This window comes from Phyllobates terribilis, unplaced genomic scaffold (assembly GCF_046119375.1).
Source record: "Phyllobates terribilis strain yellow unplaced genomic scaffold, ASM4611937v1 Scaffold_1__5_contigs__length_1240528914, whole genome shotgun sequence".
NCBI lineage: Eukaryota > Metazoa > Chordata > Amphibia > Anura > Dendrobatidae > Phyllobates > Phyllobates terribilis.
The window spans coordinates 513,968,866-513,990,104 of record NW_027362761.1 but is presented as its reverse complement, the minus strand read 5'-3'; the positions used below and the strand labels follow the sequence as shown (position 1 = coordinate 513,990,104).

The 21,239-nt window shown below is 42.7% G+C and overlaps 1 protein-coding gene across 1 annotated transcript in view; it reads right to left on the bottom strand.

The window, feature by feature from the left end:
* DEPDC1B (DEP domain containing 1B) overlaps positions 1 to 21,239 on the bottom strand; it is a 71,302-nt gene that overhangs the window by 27,725 nt on the left and 22,338 nt on the right. Inside the window, exons 2-5 of the mRNA XM_073680267.1 lie at positions 19,507 to 19,772; positions 16,089 to 16,224; positions 6,137 to 6,264; positions 333 to 463 (exon numbers count right to left, since the gene is read on the bottom strand). Coding sequence (XP_073536368.1) covers positions 333 to 463; positions 6,137 to 6,264; positions 16,089 to 16,224; positions 19,507 to 19,772 — 661 coding nt within the window. The remainder of the gene's footprint in view (positions 1 to 332; positions 464 to 6,136; positions 6,265 to 16,088; positions 16,225 to 19,506; positions 19,773 to 21,239) is intronic.

The window sequence follows — 21,239 nt, the reverse complement described above, 5'->3', positions numbered from 1 at the left end:
TGGGGTTTGGCACAACCTGATATTGATGACGGGTCATCAATAAGTTGTGACATGACAACCCCTTTAATGGATGGCTGACCTATAGATCTCTCACTGAGCAGCAGAACGTAGAGGCTGGGATGTGACCCCTGTACAGTTTATCCAGGCACAGTGCTACAAATGAGTGTGACTTCGCCTGGTACTGCAGCCCAGCCATACATGAACATACAACTGTAGGCAGAGCCACATTGGTATTCCCCTGTACTTTGATGCACAGAGTGATACTGCTGTACGTTACTGTACCGCTGATCAGAAGAGACTCGGAGGAGGGAGGGGAATGGGAAGCAACTCACTTGATCGATCATCCATCACCACGATCCCCTGCTTGTTGACATTGTACACATTGTGCATTACGTGCTTCCCATTTGTTTGCTTAATGTCCATCACTTCATCCAGAGAATCAAGTCTAAAAATCTTCTGTAAACTGTAAGACAAGGAAAGGCAAGTCTGAACCTAAAAAGCATTGATTTACTGAAATAAAAAGAGGTTTATCTGAATAAAAAAAACAAATATACATTGAACAGTTTTTCATGTTAAAATGAAGAAAACATTGTAAAAGCATTATAATAAAAATAAAAAATATACTTCATACCACTATCTATATGAAAAAAAAGAAACAGAAAACCTGCATTATTCACACTGGCCACTAGGCCATATATTAGACTAGTACTTCTTGTCCTGTACAGAAGACTTTTCAGCAGTCTCATTATCATCACAGAAAAGATAACAGTGAAAGGTAACATCTCCATACAAAGTAGATAACACAGGATCCAGAATTCATTATTAGAGATTGTAGACAGTTATACAAATATTTTTGGGGAAAACATCTATGTTCAGGGGGCAGCTTAAAAGGAATAAGAAGTAAAATAATAAACCTAGTCACCAGTGCGAAAATTGCATTTTTCCTACGATTACAGAAAAACAAAACAAAACAAAAAATCTAAAACATAAAAACCCAATATCATTTTCTGATGACCACATGCCCTTTAAATCGCTGAGGGAACCAGATCTAAACACAACAGTTCATCCTCTAACAGATGGCAAGTGCCGCGTATAATGTCTCTGTATAGAGATTCAAAAAATGGGGGCAGCTCGCCAAAAATCAGATGGTGATAAAATGGACTTTAAATCAGTTCATGCATTGAAAAACTTGGACAAAGTTGCGGGCCAACCAGTATACTCGGCTCCACACAGTCCTCCATACAGAATAATGGCCCCACATAGGGGTGAAGGTTCTGGTGTCGGGGGCCAAATATAACCACCCTGTGGGCCAGATTTGGCCCACGGGACAGATTTTGACATGTATAATAATTTTTATTTTTATAGGGCCAACATATTCCGCAGCACTTTACAATTTTAGGGGGGACTTATACAGACAATACAGAATAAGCATATCTCATATCGAAAGCAGTGAGGGCCCTGCTCGCAAGCTTACAATCTATGAGGAAATGGGGAGACACAAAAGGTAGAATGTACATATATTGTATAATGCAGCCTTGATATACTAAATAGGATAAATAATAATACATGGACTGGTCGTCAGCCAGTATGTGTGCAGTCCTGACCGAGGCTATTAAGTGCATGGATGGTATGAACCTGAAATTGAAGAAGGTTTTAATATGGGCCAAAACTGGGATGGACAAATAGTGTGTTGAGGCGATAGGCCAGTCTAAAGAAATGAGTTTTTAGGGTCCGCTTGAAACTGTGGGTATTGGGAATTAATCGAACTGTCCTGGGTAGTGCATTCCAAAGAATTGGCGCAGCACGCGAGAAATCTTGGAGACAGAAGTGGGAAGTTCGGATTATGGAGGATTTTAGTTTTAAGTCATTGGCACAAACGGAGGGCACATGTAGGGTGGTAAACTGAGACAAGGGAGGAGATGTAGGGGGGTACTGAAGCATGGAGCGCTTTGTGGGTAAGCGTGATAAGTTTAAATTGAACTCTAAATTGGATGTGGGCAACCAATGCAATGACTGGCACAGGGAAGAGGCATCGGTGTAGCGGTTGGCGAGGAATATGATCCTGGCTGCTGCGTTAAGGACGGATCGGAGAGGGGAAAATTTAGTAAGAGGGAGACTGATTATGTCTAAGTCATACATCATACTAATGTGATTTACGCGCAGTAAGAGGTACAAATTATGTCCATGATGCCTCAATGACACTTTCAACATCTGAAGTGTCTGGGTAGATCTCCCACCAGCGGCGTAACTAGAGTCCGATGGGCCCTGGTGCAAAATTTGGACCTGAGGCCACCTGCATGTTGGACTGATGTATGGGCCCTTGGAGCACTCTAAATCCTATAAACACATAAGTGTTCGCCCCCCCCCTTCCCTCCATTATGTAGTAATGTCCACCCATCCTGCACCAATGTCCCCAATCCTAGGCACCTTCCAAGAATAAATGCCAGTCCATCGTGGGTCCCTTCTAGGTATACATCTCCCCCATCCTGGGCCCCTTCCAGGTATACATCTCCCATCCGGTTATACATGTTCTTCATCCGTGGGTTTTACCGCAAAAATTACCTGCCATTATGATTCTTCAGGTTAGCGCGATTACGGCAATACCAAACATGCATACTTTTTGTTTTACTTAAGTGGTTGAGAAAAAAAATCAATTGGTGTTGGAAAAAAAATTATTCGCTTGTGTCGCCACTTTCCGAAAGCTATAACATTTTTTATTTTCAGAATATAGAGCTCTGTGAGCGCTTGTTGACAGACCGGACCTTTAAAAATGCAGCCAAACCAAATGTGTGCATTTTTTTTAAAAAAAAATTATTAAATTTTAATGTGGTAAAGGGGGAGGGGGGTGTTTTGAAATCTATATTTCTTACATATGGTTTTAATTTATTTATTTATTTTTTTACACTTTTCACTGTAGTTGTTAGTCCCTGTAGGAGTACAGTGATGATAGACCCCTGTCTGTCAAGGCAACCCATCGGTCGAGAAAAATGTGGGCTCGGCATGCAAACCCACATTAAAGGCAGGGAGACTTATGATAAACATAGTACATCATAAGTCACTAAAGGGTTAAAGAGAAGCAAACACTGTCAAATAACAAATGGGGGGGAAAGCCCCCCCAATATGCAAATCAGGAGGCATGACAGTGCACCAAAGTCTTAGCCACGCCATGGGTGCACCGTAGTCCCCTAATTTCCATACAAATTAAAAGTTGTCAGTTCTCAGGCGCTGTATCAGTAACCAGTACAGTGCTAGTATGGTTTTCCTAGGGACCAAGTCCCCTATGACACTGTATAAGCCATTTAAAATGCATTTTTTTGAGGTAACAGATTCTAGTTAGATAGTTAGTCTACTTAGATAGTCTATCAGACTATCAAAAAAGCCTAGTACAGCGCCTGGGCTATTTGCCATTTTCAGTAGTTCTGCACTTCAACAGCATTCAAGACGAAGTTCTGCAGAGCATTGTTCTCACGAAAGCCTGCAGTGGAGGAAGGGGCAGAGTGTGAGGTGTGTGTCAATACATATAGTTGTTTATACCTGTATTCATACCAGTGTAACACTGTACTTATTTTGTTTCTTTACAATGATGATGTTATCTGGCCACAAGATGTTGCTGTTGCCTAAGTATTGTGGAAAGACTGTGTAATACATATGAAGTGTCAAAGAAGGGGTTACAATCTGACTCATGAGATACAGGAAGAGGAAGTGTGGCCATCTTGTGTTCAGTCCAGAGATGGCCTAGACAGTGAAAGGACCTGCTAGGAAGGGATCCAGCAGTATCCGAGTCTGAGAGCATCCCACAGATAGCAGAAAAGCAACAGATTGGAGCCCATATGTTTTGCGGCTGTTATACAGCCAAAAAAACCTTGCGGAGATTGCCTGCAATGCACGAGCGATCCCTGCATGTCTTTTTTGGGTGTCTAACAACCGTGAAACATGCGGGGCGGGGACTCAAGCATGTAACTCAAGCACCCGCAATACATGGTGCATACTCGAGTACCCGATGCAAACTCAAGTAGACAGCACTTGCGCTCAAGACTAATGACAATTTATTCAGTATGAGTACCTAATGTTATGAAATTCTGTGTCGTACCTCTGGGTTCAAAATGTTCACTATACCCCTTGATAAAATCCTTGAGGGGTCTAGTTTCTAAAATGGTGTCACTCGTGGGGGGTTTCCGCTGCTTAGGCACATCAGGGGCTCCCCAAATGCAACATGGCATCCGCTAATTATTCAAGCTAATTTTACACTCAAAAGTCTAATGGCGCTCCTTCCCTTCCGAACACTGCTGTGCGCCCAAACAGTGGTTTTTCCCCACATATGGGGTATCTGTGTGCTCAGGAGAAATTGCACAACAAATTTTGGGGCCCATTTTTTCCGGATATCGTTGCGAAAATAAAAAAAAATTGGGTCTTATTTTTGTGAAAATAAGTTAAATGTTCATTTTTTTCTACCATATTCCAAAAATTCCTGAAGGGTTAATAAATTTCTTGAAAGTGGTTTTGAGCACCTCGAGTGCTGCAGTTTTTAGAATAGTGTCACTTTTGGGTATTTTCTGCCATAAAGGCCTTAAAGTCACTTCAAATGTGATGTGGTCCCCAAAAAAAATGATTTTGTAAATTTTGTTGGAAAAATGAGAAATCGCTGGTCAACTTTTAACCCTTATAACTTCGTAACAAAAAAAAAAAAAATTTGGTTACAAAATTGTGCTGATGTTAAGTAGACATGTGGGAAATATTATATTTTGTGTGACATATTGCTCTGATTTAAGGGCATGAAAATTCACATTTTGAAAATTGCAAAATTTTCTAAATTTTCACCAAATTTCCGATTTTTTCACAAATAAAACGCAAGTCATATCAAAGAAATGTTACCACTATCATGAAGTACAATATGTCACGAAAAAACAATCTCAGAATCAGGGGGATCCGTTGAAGCGTTTTAGAGTTATTACCTCAAAGTAACAGTGGTCAGAATTGTAAAAATTGGCCTGGTCATTAACGTGCAAACCACCTTCGGAGGTAAAGGGGTTAAAAAACAATAAAGGCCAGGACCCACAGTGAGAGGTGAAGGACGCCGCTGAGGATTCAAGCCACAAGCATCATTATTACTGCTCACCGGTTGGAGGGGCTCCGCAGTGAGTAACTGTGCACGCATCACATCCAATTTTGGCGTCAAAATATCTAAGGCTGAGACATAGCCTGTACATAGATAGTTAGGCAGATTGACTGCTTCAAGATACGTTTATTGCTATTTTCAGCGTCCAGGACTTACTGATCTGCTGCGCTTTCTGTTTGTTTCATAACTAAAAATCCAAATCTACTCTCAGGTGCCGACACGGCACAAAACGGACTCCGGACCAAAAACTGAACTCCATTCTGATTCAGGAGAAAGTTTCTGGAGAGCATTATATTAGTGGACAGTTATTTAACTGCGATAGACTTCACTCACGGTTTAACAGCTGTCACAGTAATTTGTTGGGGGGATTTTCTATGCAATCAAGGACGGACTATTCCTCCAAGTTCACTGAAGATATTATGGGAAGGGAGAGGGAGATTTGGTTGGGAAAATATAGGAAAACGTTAAGTTTGTAAACCTCGGTGCTGTACCGCAGGCTACTCTCTACGTTGCACTCATACAATTAACCTAATTCTCAGAGTGTGAGCCGATAACAGTAGTCAGATTTGTAGTGAACAGTAATACAGATCTCTGGAGTGCCACGCTGTATAGCAGAGGTTCCAGCCGTTTGGCAAATGTAAAGTGGAATATTATGAATGTTTTCTATTGTCTGGTTAAAATAGTTTTCTTGAGAACGAACTGTGTTAGAGTCGGTTTTCTTCGTCCATAACTCCGCCGTGTCCTGAAGAACACCACTGGTACATGACTTACAAGAGCAGTCAGACCCTGAACAATTGGTAAGTTATCACCTACCTCATTGGGGTTCACAATCTACATTCCCTATCAATATGTCTTTGGAGTGTGGGAGGAAACCGAAGAACCCGGAAGAAACCCACACAAACACTGGGAGAACATACAGACTCCTTGCAGATATTGGTGGGATTTGAACCCAGGGCTGCAGTGCTAAGCACTGAGCCAGCGTGCTGCCCCCGACATTGTGATATTGCATGGCTGACTTACCGTAATAGTGTCCTAGATTTCCATATTTCTTCAATGTTTTCTGCAGTTAACTCTCTGCGATATAGCAGCCGACATGCTGGCACCTCTCCTATGGCTATACTGTGACGTTTATACCACATCTCAGAATTCTGGAGGGAAAAAAAATGATTACAATTATTTGCAATATTTAGGGATGGGATAATTTATAGTAATCTTTCCCCATTCCCCCACCACCATGTCCTGTAAGGTGGCCGATTAGATCAGAAGATTGATAAGTAAGCCAAAATGGGTTAAGTTTCCAGCCCAAAGGATGTCTACAGTATTTTACATTGGCTCTTGTATCTAAAATGAGGGAGTAGCCTGGTCTGACAAGGACCTAGGGGAGTATTCGATATTGAAAAGAAACGGGATCATAGGACCATAGCGAGGTTACAGAGAATCATATCTTTTCTATTAGAAACGGGTAAATCGAGGATGCACAAGAGAAGACCTTTAGCTTAGAAGCACTTGCCCTCCAAATATCTATCAGACACACTTCATTAATCAGGTGGCCAAATGAGGACAAATTATCATTCCCCGCTGGACATCTATCCTTAAAAGGGTTACATATATTAATAAAGTCACTCATAATTATAAGGTGGATATCTAGTCAATTTGCTAGATTCACTAGTATTTTCATGAGCGGGTTATTTTAAAAAAAGGAGGAGGAACATATATTACCACAATGATGCGTTTAAAATGAGACAGTTAACAACAAACTCCAATAAATCTACTCTCCTCTCTAAAAGACTCTATACAGTTAAAGGACATGTTCTTATGTAGTAGAAGGCTGACTCCTCGTGCAGAGTTAGAATGGACAGAATGAAGACTAAACCCCATCCGGGACCTGTAGCAGATTAATAGATTCCTTGGTCAAGTGCCTTTCCTGCAGCCCTATAATAGCAGGGTTAATTTTACTAATGTACTCAAAAATTTGACTCTTAGCATTGTCTCTATGAACGCAAACATATTTTACCATTATACCCATATTTTATATTCAAGAATAACTTTCAACATTCCACCCAGTGTAGTATGTTACGGAATTATTTTTCCAACCCAGAATTTAAACATGTGTTTACCCATAAAAACAAACCTGGGTTCACCCCTTCCCCTTTCTCCGGAACTCCCACCAGCCTTTAACCAGACGTTATTGCGTCTCTGGTGATTTTCTAAGTCTTCAACTCTAGCCAACATATCTGCCACCGCCTGTGTATGATATTTAATATCTCTGCGAACAGGAGGAAGGGGATCTTCCAGCTCACTTACCTGGCCCTTGATGGTCGTGGTATGTTCCGCTCTCTTCTGCACATCCAGGCGGATTATGGAAATTATTTCTTGGCTGAAGCCTACTTGACCTGCCAGTTTATCAAGAGTTGAGTTGCACTTATTTACTGCGTTAAGAACATCCAATAGGGAAGGAGCATCACCTAGTGATGCAGGTACAGGAGCCCTTTTTTTGCCTCCCCTGTACAAAGGCCTTCCCAACTCAGGGGACCCCCTTGAAGAGGAAGCCATTTCACAGTCTCCATCCCCATCGGCTTCCATAGCCAAAGTAGAGTAACTGGACAGATTTAACATAGTAACATAGTCTTCATTCAACCTTAAAAACTAAGTCCATCTAGTTCAACCCATAGCCTAACTTGTTGATCCAGAGGAAGGCAAAAAAAAACCCCATGTGGCAACACTAAGCTCCACATAGGGGAAAAAAATTCCTTCCCGACTCCATACGACAATCAGACTAGTTCCCTGGATCAACGCCCTATCAAGGAATCTAGTATTTATAACCTGTAATATTATACTTTTCAAGAAAGGCATCTATGCCCTTCTTAAATTTTAATAGTGAATCACTCATTACAACATCATGCGGCAGAGAGTTCCATAGTCTCACTGCTCTTACAGTAAAGAATCCGCGTCTGTGATTATGATTAAACCTTCTTTCCTCCAGACGTAGAAGATGCCCCCTTGTCCCCGTCTCTGGCCTCAGAGTAAAAAGATCAGTAGAAAGGTCTTTGTACTGTCCCCTCATATACTTGTACATAGTAATAAGATCACCCCTAAGCCTTCTTTTTTCCACAGTAAATAACCCCAAGTGTAATAACCTGTCTTGGTATTGCAGACCCCCCAGTCCTCTAATAACCTTGGTCGCTCTTTTCTGCACCCGCTCTAGTTCAGCTATGTCTTTCTTATACACTGGAGACCAGAACTGTACACAGTATTCTAAGTGTGGTCGCACTAATGACTTGTATAGAGGTAAAATTATGTTCTCCTCATGAGCATCTATGCCTCTTTTAATGCATCCCATTATTTTATTTGCCTTCGCAGCAGCTGCCTGACACTGGCTACTAAACGTGAGCTTGTCGTCCACCAATACACCCAGGTCTTTTTCAGTTACAGTTTTGCCCAGTGTTTTACAATTAAGCATATAATTATACATTTTATTTTCTCTGCCCAAGTGCATTACCTTACATTTATCCCCATTAAAGCTCATTTGCCATTTATCAGCCCAAGCTTCTAGTTTACATAGATCCTCCTGTAATATAAAATTGTCCTCCTCTGTATTGATTACCCTGCAGAGTTTAGTGTCATCTGCAAATATTGAAATATTACTCTGTATGCCCCCTACAAGGTCATTAATAAATATGTTAAAAAGAAGGGGGCCCAATACTGACCCCTGTGGTACCCCACTGTTAACTGAGAGCCAGTCTGAGTGTTTTCCATTAATAACCACCCTTTGTTTCCTATCACTAAGCCAATTCTTAACCCACATACATATATTTTCCCCTAGCCCCATTGTTCTCATTTTATGTATCAACCTTTTGTGTGGAACCGTATCAAAAGCTTTTGAAAAGTCCATATACACAACATCCACTGCATTTCCTTGGTCCAGTCCAGAACTAACCTCCTCATAAAAACTGATCAGATTAGTTTGACAGGAACGGTCCCTCGTAAACCCATGTTGATATTGGGTCATGAGGTTATTCTTCTTCAGATACTCTATTATAGCATCTCTTAGGAAACCCTCCAGGATTTTACCCACAGTAGAGGTTAAGCTTACCGGCCTATAATTTCCAAGTTCAGTTTTTGTCCCCTTTTTGAATATTGGCACCACATTTGCTATACGTCAGTCCTGTGGTACAGACCCTGTTACTATGGAATCTTTAAAGATTAAAAATAATGGTTTATCTATGATGTTACTTAATTCCTGCAGTACTCGCGGGTGTATCCCATCCGGGCCCGGGGATTTGTCAACTTTAGTGATTTTTAGACGCCGCCGTACTTCCTGCTGGGTTACGCAAGTGATATTTACTGGAGAATTTTTGTTATCACTAATCAGGTTTTCTGTCATGTGATTTTCTTGTGTAAATACGGTTGAAAAAAAATCATTTAGCATATTGGCTTTTTCCTCATCCTCATCCACCATTTCACCCAGACTATTTTTAAGGGGGCCAACACTATCATTTTTCAGTTTTTTACTATTTATGTAGTTAAAGAATATTTTGGGGTTATTTTTACTTTCTCTGGCAATGATTCTCTCTGCCTCAATCTTTGCTGCCTTGATTTGTTTTTTACATAATTTATTTAATTTTCTATATTTATTTAATGCCTCATCACTACCTACTTGCTTTAGTTCTCTAAATGCTTTCTTTTTGTCACTTATTGCGCCCCTTACAGCTCTATTTAGCCATAGTGGTTTCCTCCTATTTCTAGCATGTTTATTCCCAAGGGGTATATATTGTGCACAGGTACTATTCAGGATGTTAATAAATGTCTCCCATTTGCTTTGTGTAGCTTTATGTCTCAGGATATCGTCCCAGTTTATTGCACTAAGATCATCTCTTAACCGTTGGAAATTTGCTTTCCTGAAGTTTAGTGTCCTTGTAACCCCTCTACGACACATCTTATTAAAGGATACATAAAAACTTATTATTTTGTGATCACTATTACCCAAGTGACCCCCAACTCGTATATTTGATATGCGGTCTGGACTATTGGTTAATATTAGGTCTAGCAGTGCCCTCCTTCTTGTTGGGTCCTGAACCAGTTGTGAAAGGTAATTGTCTCTCATAGTAGTCAAAAACCTATTTCCTTTGCTTGAACTACATGTTTCTGTCCCCCAATGTATTTCAGGGTAGTTGAAGTCTCCCATAATAATAACTTCTCCTTGAGTCGCTGCTTCATCTATTTGCTTTACGAGGATATTCTCTGCTACTTCCATTATTTTTGGAGACTTATAACAAACCCCTATCAGTAATTTATTATTTTTTCCCCCTCCCCTTTTCTCCACCCACAGGGACTCTACATATTCATTAGATTCACATATATCCTCCCGCAAGACAGGTTTTAAGGATGATTTTACATATAAACACCCCCCCCCCCTCGCTTGTTTGTACGGTCATTTCTGAACAGACTAAAGCCCTGTAAATTAACTGCCCAGTCATGGCTATCATCCAGCCACGTCTCAGATATCCCTACCATGTCATAATTATTTTCCAACAAAATTAATTCTAATTCCTGCATTTTGTTGGTGAGGCTTCTGGCATTAGTGTACATGCATTTTATGTATCTCTCTGTACCTCTATTCCTTCTTACTTTATTGACTGTTCTAACCCCACCCCCAATTTCTTTATTTGTGCCCAGGTCACTATCTGCACTATCTTCCCCACCTATAAAATGAATACCCTCCCCCCCAATCCCTAGTTTAAACACTCCTCCAACCTTCTAGCCATTTTCTCCCCCAGCACAGCTGCACCCTCCCCATTGAGGTGCAGCCGGTCCCTAGCGTAGAGTCTGTAGCCAACTGAGAAGTCGGCCCAGTTCTCCAGGAACCCAAATCCCTCCTTCCTACACCAGTTCTTGAGCCACTTATTTATCTCCCTAATCTCCCGTTGCCTCTCTGGCGTGGCACCGGAAGTATTTCAGAGAATACCACCTTAGGAGGTCCTTGCTTTCAGCTTGCAGCCTAATTCCCTGAAATCATCTTTAAGGACCTTCCACCTACCTCTAACTTTGTCATTTGTGCCAATGTGCACCATGACCGCTGGGTCCTCACCAGCCCCTCCCAGTAATCTGTCAACCCGATCAGCGATGTGCCGGACGCGAGCGCCAGGTAGGCAGCACACGGTTCTACGATCCCTGTCTTTGTGACAGATTGCCCTATCTGTTCCCCTAATAATTGAGTCCCCCACTACCAGCACCTGCCTGGCCTGCCCTGCTCTCCTATTTCCCTCTTTACTGGAGTTGACACTCCTCCGGCTTTCAGAGGACATGCCTTGCTGCAGTAGTACTACCCCTGTACCGTCACTCCCCTCATCTGCCAACTTTGCAAACTTATTGGGGTGTGCAAGATCAGGACTAGCCTCCCAGGCACTCTTCCCTCTACCCCCCCTTCTAACTGTCACCCAACTAGCGACCTCACTGTCCTGCAGCTCCCGACTACCACCCTCCCCCACATCTACCCCAGTGAGCTGCTGCTCAGTGAGCAGCAGACTCCTTTCCATGTTGTCAATGGATCTCAGTGTTGCCAGCTGTTCATTTAGATCCAGTATCTGGGCTTCCAAATGCACAACGTGCACACATCTGGCACAGCAGTATGCACCCACGACCGGCTGTTCAAGGAATGCATACATGTGGCAAGATGTACACTGGATAGCATTGTCAATAATGGAGCTCATTTCCTAATGGGGATTGCACTAGACAGAAATGTTAAGTAAAAAGTAAAGTAAAGAATTAATGAAATACAGTCAGCAATTCAGTCCTAAGTCCTCCCTTCCAAACTCCCTGAATACAAAGTCACTGAAAAACAAGTCACACACTTACTTTCGTTCGCACTTACGCTCCGGACACACGCAGCTTGTTCACACTCGCAAACTAAGATTTAAAGAGTTTTTTTTTTTTTTTTCCCCTTTTCCAGCAATGCACTTCCAAAGGACTTGATGCCCAACCAGCTGCCCCTTATAAACCCTTAATTATGACCCCTTCCCCTTAATTAACCCCTTGTGAGTAAATCTACACCTCAGGATTTTAGTGCAATGTAGTTAACCCTTAAATACACAGGTAGTAAACTAAGAAACTAAAACTGTAGTGAGAAAATAGGTTTTAAAAAGCCCAATAAATCTAAACAGGTAGAAAACCACTCAGCAGGTCACAATGCAGCACTCACCGCAATTCACACAGGTATTTTCTGCAGGATTCCCAATATCTCTTCACTGAAAAACAAGTCACACACTTACTTTCGTTCGCACTTACGCTCCGGACACACGCAGCTCGTTCACACTCGCAAACTAAGAGATTTAAAGAGTTTTTTTTTTTTTTTTCCCCTTTTCCAGCAATGTACCCTTCACCTCAATGCACTTCCATTTAGCGCCTTTCTTTTGCATCCCCAAGGGCCCTCCAAGCTCTAGTCTTCCTCTCACTATATCTGTATGCACCTCTCTTGTATCTCTTTGCCACCCGTATCATCAGAGGTATTGCGGCAGTAGGACCCAGAGGAGTCTTCGCCTCCCTGCCACATGTTAGACAAGAGAACCGACACCGCTGATGAACAAGGGCCCCCCGGGGCTCCTGGACATTCAGGAGCACAGGTCAGTGAATCGGTGAAGCTGTTGGCGGTCCCCTCTCTTCCTCTCGGCACCCAGATTCAGTCTTAAGATAGCTGCCGCTTTCCCCTCAGCATGCAACGGATCTTTCTGCCTTTTCCACCGTTGCCACACGGAGCCCAGCAAATTCCTCTCACCCCTTGACAAGTTCAGGCCAGGGAAGAGAACTTCTACTATGGCAATTCAGGCTGTATTCCATTCAGGATAGCGGGAGCTCTGCTCCAGTGCGACCGCTCAGCTACATTGCTATGCCCCCATGGTACTCTTTAAAGAAACATTCCCACAAAATGTTTTATTAACAACACCTGTCTAAATGTATTATGTAATGTAGTGCAAGTGCAATAAAATACTTATCGATCACAGTCTTCCCTGGCTTCCAGCGCCGCTCTGGTCCTCTTCTCACTTGCCGGATCACTCAACACATGAGCCAGAAGTCTTTTACAACGTAAGCCTATGAAGCCTCCTTCTGAGCCTCGTTCTGACGCTTCATGGTCTTACATTGTTAAAGCCACTTCCTTGTAGATCACACGTTTTACAAGTGATTGGCTATTGTGATTGTAAATAGTATCACTCGCCAGTCCCATTATGGCCCATTAAGAACAATGAGAGTGTTGGAAAAGCGTCAGTTTATGGATATGACATTTTAATATTATCAAGAAATATAGAAGGTGATTCTCTGTCTGGACGTGCCTCATCATCTTTTTTACTCTGTGGTCACCAGAAGATCGGCACTAAATAAATAAGGATTTCTGGCAATGTGAAAAACAGGAAGTATGATGAGTTACAAGTCAACGGTGTTGTTTCTTTATTTATTTGTTTTATGCCTTTAAAAGCACCACTCCAGCGTTTTGGTTATATTTTTTCAGCGCTGGAGTGGTGCTACTAATCTAAGGTCCCTGTCCATACCCTTAGGCTATGTGCCCACGTTGCAGAAATGAAGCAGAAAATTTCTGCTTCATTTTCTCATGTCCTCTCCCGGAAAAATGCTTGCGGAATTTGGCAAGCGTTTTTCGCGCGTTTTAGAATTGTTTGGAACATGCGGAATTGCCTTGCATTTTTTATTGCATTGACAAGGCAATTCCGCATGCGTAAACGCAAAATTAATGGACATGCTGCGGATTTTTGAACGCATCAAAAACGCTGCGGAAAAATCCGCAGCATGGGCATTGAAATTGCGGATTCTCATTGGGGACCATGGGGGGCGGATTACCAAGCGTTTCACAAGCGTTTACGCTGCGGAAACTCTGCAGCATATACGCTTGTAAAACGCTACGTGGGCACATACCCTAATACTCACCCTTCAGCATCTTCACCTTTTATCGGCGTCGCTCCGGTCCCGTGGCGCCATCTTGTGACAGCAACTTCTGACTTGCCGGAAGCCAGAGGTAACGATCACTATCAATGGAAGTCTAGGTGAGTCCGAAAGAGGCTCTCATAGACTGGTATTGGAAAGTGACCTTGGGCTCGCTCCAGCACACACTGGATCAATCCGGCAGGTCACACACTGCCGGAGACAGATGGGAGCAGAGGTGATAAAGGTGAAGATGGCGGCTGGTAAGTATAAGAGTAGAGTCAGGGACCTCAATAGCAGCGATAAAATAAAAAAAAAAAAAAAAAAAAGCAGGAGTCATGCTTTAACCAGTATGAGCCCTTTTAAAATATATTTTGTTATTCCCTGGAAAAACATCTTTTTTATTTATTTTTTAAAGGGTTTTCCCACTACTAGGACAACCCCTTCTCATTTCCTATGTTTGGTCTCATTAAAATAAAAACACTTATACTCCCCTCCGGTACTGTTCCAGCGGTGACGCACTCGCGTTCCCGGGGCTCACATGAAGTTGTACCGTCACAGGAGCCCTGCACCCAATCAGTGCTGGCGTCACTGTCAGCCACCTATGGACGATTAGGTAATCAAGAGAAATGAGCGGCCAGAAGCAGCTCTTACTTCCTCTTGATTACTTATACATCTGGAACAGCGCCGACACGGGAGGTAAAACAGTTTTTATTTTAGCGGGACCAAACATAGGAAATGTGGAGTGTCCTAGTAGTAGAGAACCAATCTATTGGCAAAAGGAACCCGTTTCTAGGCTTCCTGATTGAAAATGAACAATTTAGAACTTTGTTTTACAAACACTTGGCAACGTAACCAAATGAGCGACCCTTTTAATGCACGGTGTTGTGGCAGAGAAATAAAAATAACATATGACGTGTCTTCCCCTATACTAATGGTAAATGGAGTTTGGAGCAGGGATCCCAAACTTGTCGTCAACTAAAACTTGACCTATTTTTCCAGTATCCATGAACGATAATAATTAATTAGACTTCTGTCACTAACTCTAGACCTCTAATTAATACGTGCAATATTTCATTCTACAAGAGACGCCTTACTCCTTCTAGTACCTGGAATCACTCAACCATCTAAAAAATTGCGTGTGACTTTTCTTTCCTCAGTTGCCATCTGTCCATCTGAATGCAAAATGATTTTATACATCAACATCTGTAACAATCAAATACTAAGTGGTTGATCCTTATGGGATCGGATTTGTTTTTTATTTTTTTGTGCACACAGACTTGAATGGACAAGTCTCATCCAACACATGGAAGAAGCTAGTGCATGCTGCGATTTATAAAAAAAAAAAAGACGCTTATCTGCTCTGCCCCATTGAATAACATTTCTCCAAGTGCTGTCCGTTTTTTTTTTTTTTCACGGACAGCACTCAGATTGAAAATGAGGACATGTGAACCTGCTGATTTAAATGGGTGCGTTTCCATGATTGCTGGAGCATCAACCTCCAGGAAGACCTGAGTAGTATGTAAGCCACAAAATCAACTTCATACCGGAGCAATTTGTCTTGTGCTTGAAAACTGAAGTGCTGATACATGGAAGGAGAGGAAATGCCTTTAATTAACATTTTCCCTTATCTCACTGAGGAATGAATATATTAGCATAATCTGGCATCAGCCTTGCAGAGGAACATGCAGCAGGCGGTAGCTTAGAAAACATTCTGACAGACAACACAACATGGTGCAGTGACACGAGGAGGGCACAGAAGGCTTGCCACTTAAGGGCCTACAGCAAGGGAGAGGGCTTTGCAATAGGTTATTCCCATCACCTAATACATGACATAACATAGATCAATGAATCAGAGGTCAGAAGACGTTCCTCACTCCAGAGGACCCGAATGCCCCCGACAGCGGGAATCCAGGAGCTGCGGCTGCCCAAATATTGGTGCATTACAGGGACAGATGACCAACAGTAGTGACATCTGTGGCTCTACCACAATTACTCAAATACGACTGATGAAAAAAAAATTCCATTGTAAAATAATAATACAAACCATTACAAGAGGTTTCACAGGAATATAAGCATGAGCCGTCACAGACTCTTCATCAGACCAGCGAGGGAACGGAAGAGGGTCTACTCTTTGCTGAGGTCTTTTGGGATATGGTTTGAGAGGTGATGTTGGTGGAAACCTGTATTTAAATTATAAAAAAAAGATAACCACAAAGTTACAACAATAACCGGCGCCCACTCTTGAAATAAGGGCTTAACGGGATTATAATATAATGTATAATTAATAGCTGTTTGCAACTATCTTTATTTCAGCAAATGTGATTGGGGGCATGATTTTGTGGCAATTCCTAATATATAATGTGATAGAGTCACTGGTGATATATGAGGGGAGATATGTTTCACTGTGGCTACTAGCCTCCGTGATCTGAACCTACGAGTTTCTTCAACATGTTAGGTGCTGAGGTGGTTAAACAGCTATTTTGGCAAAGGTCCTTTGTGAGTAGGTGTGAGATGGGTGGGGTGCCTACTCACCATATCTCCACCTCAAGGGTGTGGCTGGAGGAGTTAAATCTCTAGCATTGAAGGTTTTTTTCTGTTGTGCGAGTTTGGCGAAGGAAGTCTCCAGACTGTGGAACTTCAGCTTAGGGGGAGCTGAAGTGTGCTGCACTTAAGCGGGCAAATCCTGCATACATATGGACTGTGGTATCATTTATCTTTTGTTTTGCCGTTAATGCCAGCAAGGCTATGTTTATTTTGTGGAACCTGCAGTGCTTTATGCCAATTTAAATAAACCTGCAGATGAAAAAGTTCCTGTGTCTACTTCTGGAAACAGCCGAGTGAGTCGTCTTACCACAGTTGGTGGAGAATGCGGGCAAGATTCCAGAAACACGTGTACCTGCCACAGAGAATGGTGGATGTCCTGGGTAAAGGCTGCCAGCCAGCCAGAGGTTCTTCTCCTGCTCTGGTTAGTGCAGTTTTCTTGACCAGAACATAGGTGCTGATGGAGGAGCATGTGATCAGACCTGTCCATAAGACTCCTCCAATAGAAAAACATCGGAGAGGGGAAAGCAGTTTCTCTATTGGAGGAGGCTGAAGGACAGATCTGGTCACATGTTCTTCCTCCATCGGTGGCCATATTGTGTACAGAGGAACTGTGCAGTTAGTCAGGAAGCGGCACTACTAAGAGTAGGAGGAGAACCTGTAATACTTCTATATTAGTAGGTGCCACAAAGTCATGTCCTCAATAAATTTGTTAAAATAAAGCTAAAGCTGCCAACCCATTTAATGGTTCTAAGTCTCATGGTTGCAATACGAGCAGCCCCAGAGACCTCATCCACTTTTTTGCTCACTTGGCCACTGAGGTTTGGGATTGGATGACAGTCAGGTGTTAGGGACATTATTATTATAGCGCCATTTATTCCATGGCGCTTTACATGTGAAAAAGGGGTATACATAGCGAAAACAGTTACAATCAGATGTAATCAGATGTGCCTAGTCTCAGAATACCACTGTAAGGCTATGTGCCCACGATGCAGAAAAGCTCCGGATTTTACATGCGGATTGTACATGCGTTTTTCCTGCCAGGGACATGCGGATGTGAAGTATTCTTCACATGCATTTCCGCGTACGGGTTGACAAGCGCTTGACAACTTGGTCACAATATAAATCCATGCCGTTTGCATGGATTTATATAGTGTGACCGTAAAGAATGTTTAAAAATTAAAAAACAAATCTATACTTACCTTCCGATGGCCCCCGGGGTCTTGCTTCCCTCCGTTCTCCCTTGCCGGCAGATCGCGGTACACTGAAGGACCTGCCGACGTCAGCGTCGCGTGACCCGTCACATGACTATGACGTCAGCGCAGGTCCTTCAGTCCATCGCGAGCTGCCGGCAAGTGAAGACAAGGATACCGCGGGCCATCAGAAGGTAAATATAACTTTTATTTTTTATTTTATTCTTTTTTTTTCACAGTTTCTATGGTACCCGGGTCTGGATGAGAGTCTCCTCTCCTCCAAACTTGGGTACCATTCGCACATTGGAACGCATGTAATGCGCATCTACATAAACAGTGATGCGGAATCCATGCAAGTCATTGGCGGCGAAAACGCAGCACTTCCACAAAATAATTGGTAGTGCTGCGTTTTTTTCCGCAATGATAATCCGCAGCGGAAATTTCCGCAGCATGTGCACAGCGCATGCGGATTATCATTGGGGAACATGGCAGGCCTTCTACCATGCATTTTTTAAGCGTTTCTGCAGCATTTTTTGCCGCTGCGGAAACGCTTAAAAAACGCATCGTGGGCACACAGCCTAACACTATACTATTCCTCACTTTAAAGGACATTTATGTCAGATACACAGCGCACCTGAGGAACCTAGGCTAAGCTAGGTTGGGAATCCATTGACTTCCATTATGATGCTGCAGCATCCTGGCATAGAATAGAGAGGGCTCAACGTATATAATGCATGTTTCAGCTTTCACTTTTATGAGAGTTAAAGGGATCATCTAAATTGCAAGTAATGCCATTGGGGCCAAATTGTAGATTGCTCGAGATCAGACTGCTGACCTGTGTGGCAGGAGCATATGGGCGCATGCTCAGCATCCACACCTTTAATTGTCTATGGGGCTGGCAGAAAGAGCAGAGTACAGTGCTGGGCTATTTCTGGCAGTCTCATTGAGCATAAATTAATCTGCTCTATTCAAGACAGGACTCTTCAGAGCCCTGTTCAAGATTGCTGGGAGTCCAAGCAGTTGGATGGATCCCCAGTAATCAAGTAATTTCTTTATCATATGGATAGGGGATAAAGGCGTTTTCCCCAAATTAAAAGTTGTGTCAAGATGAACCTTCAGGAGTACATCGCTCCTGGCCCCCGGCTTCCTGCTTTACCGGGTCAGCGCACTCCTGAGGATTGACAGTTCAGGTCTGCAGCACGGCTGAGCAGCGGTCCCAAACTCTCTCTCCCAGGCTGCAAGCAGGGGCAGGTTTGCCACCACAGCATGGAAGCAGGGCAGGGGCACCGTGGTTATGTATCTGTAGCCCGTAGACTGCAATGTTTTAACAAAAACAATCATTTTCTATAAGGCTGAAAAAACAGACCTTTTTTTGCATCCCGTAAAAATAAAAAAAAAACTAAAAAACGTATTCAAATGGATATGTGCTCAAAAGGTATATAAAACTGATACCAATTTGACTTTTGTTTTCCCCACTATATCCTATTTAAATACAAACCGATACGTCAAGTGGTGTGAGGCAGTCCTAACATTTTAAAATCAGATGATAATTAGCATTTTAGTGAAAAAAAACAAACAAACAAACAAAAAAACTATATTTTATGTTTTCAATTTTTTGTTGCTTCTTGTTAGTGGCTTTGGATGCAAATTAAGAAGAGGAGGGGGTAAACACAGGTATGCCGAACATCAAAAACCCGAACATGAAGATAATTTACATTTTGAGTTTACCTGTACAGGCTGTTACTATCCTCAAAGTCTTCTTTACCCCATCTTCCTTTCACATCCTCAATGACATGGTTCTTCAAGAACTTCTTTAATAGCTGGATCGTCTGACTGCGAGTTACTTCTGGACCAAAATTTTGGTTACACTGGAGTAGTTCATGTAACCAATCCACGGCTTCTGTTGCAGTGAAACACCGATCATAGGTTTTAAAGTGCACACGATGCTTCTTCTGGGTCATTCCCGAGCGGAAGAGTTCAATAGTTTCATTCCACTGAAAGAACAAAAGAAGAATAGAAGCTGAGCAGCAACAAATATATTATAATATATATATATATATATATATATATATATATATATATATATATATATATATATATATATATATATATATATATATATATATATATATATATATATATATATACACACACATTTGCAAAAGTATTCACCCTCTTAGCTTTTTACCCATTTTGTTACATTACAACCTGTGTTTAAATAGTTTTGTAACCACTCGAGTGATGTTTTAGCAGTATGCTTTGGGTCATTCTCTGGTTGGAAGGTGAACCTCTGTTCCAGTTTCAAATCACTGACAGGCTAACAGGTTTTACTCAAGAATATCCCTGTATTTCGCACCATCCATCTTCCCCTTGACTCTTACCATTTTCCAGGTCCTTGCTGCTGAAAAACATCCCCACAGCATGATGCTGCCACCACCATGTTTCATTGTGGGGATGTTTTTCTTGGAGTGATGAGCTGTGTTGGTTTGGCGCCAGACATAGTGTTAACCTTGGTGGCCAAAAAGTTACATTTTGGTCTAATCAGACCACAGCACCTTCCTCCATACATTTGGGGAATCTCCCATATGTCATTTGGCAAACTCTTTAAAAAGGAGTTGATAGATATCAAGTTTATAAAAGCTCGTGACGCCACCTATGGTTTCTGATGATAGTCACCAGCGCTGCGCAGTCCACTGAGGCCGGTGATAAGGCAGCTAGATGGTATGGCTCCCCACAGGTGGAGCTGGGCCTCAGGGCAGGGTACGAACGGGGATGCAGGACAAAGAGACTCCGTCGGGCCGGAGCAAGAACAGGGACGGACACAAAAGTCACTTCAGTACCTTTTACTGATGGAAAGTCAGGCACTCCCCGGAGCACTGTAGGGTGAAGGGTGTATGTCCGGATCCTCCCCAATGAGCAGGTTTTGGGCCTCCTGGTTCTTGCTGCTGCGTAATAAGTTTCTGACCTGCCTGGAGCTAGGCCTAACTTTGTCTCTGTCCTGCGCTGGCTGACCTTGTGGTAGGGCCTTCTCTGGGAGTGCACGCTCCCGACCTACGGGGCCCATGTGTCTCCTTGCTCTGGTACGTATCAGCACTTTAGCGATCCTGGGACCTGTAGTTCTCTAGGGATTCCGGTTTATCTTACTGGGTCGTGGAGATCCCGGCAAGCTTCGGACCCGGTAACTGCTTCTTCGGGGTGAGCTAGTTAAGCTCCTCTGCCCTCTATGAACTAACTCTCTCTACTCTTTCGCCTTCGGCCTACTCGGACCCTCAATAGGCTACTCACACTATTCGTGCCGCTCTTCACCGATCTTATGGCGCCGGCACACTTAAAGCTCACCTCACTGAGCTACACCGAGTCTTGATCTGGATAAGCTCCACTGCAGGATAGCAATTGCAGGAGCTGGAACAGGCTTTTGTCCTCTGAGGTAACTCTTCTCAGACTGCACTGGACTCACTGCT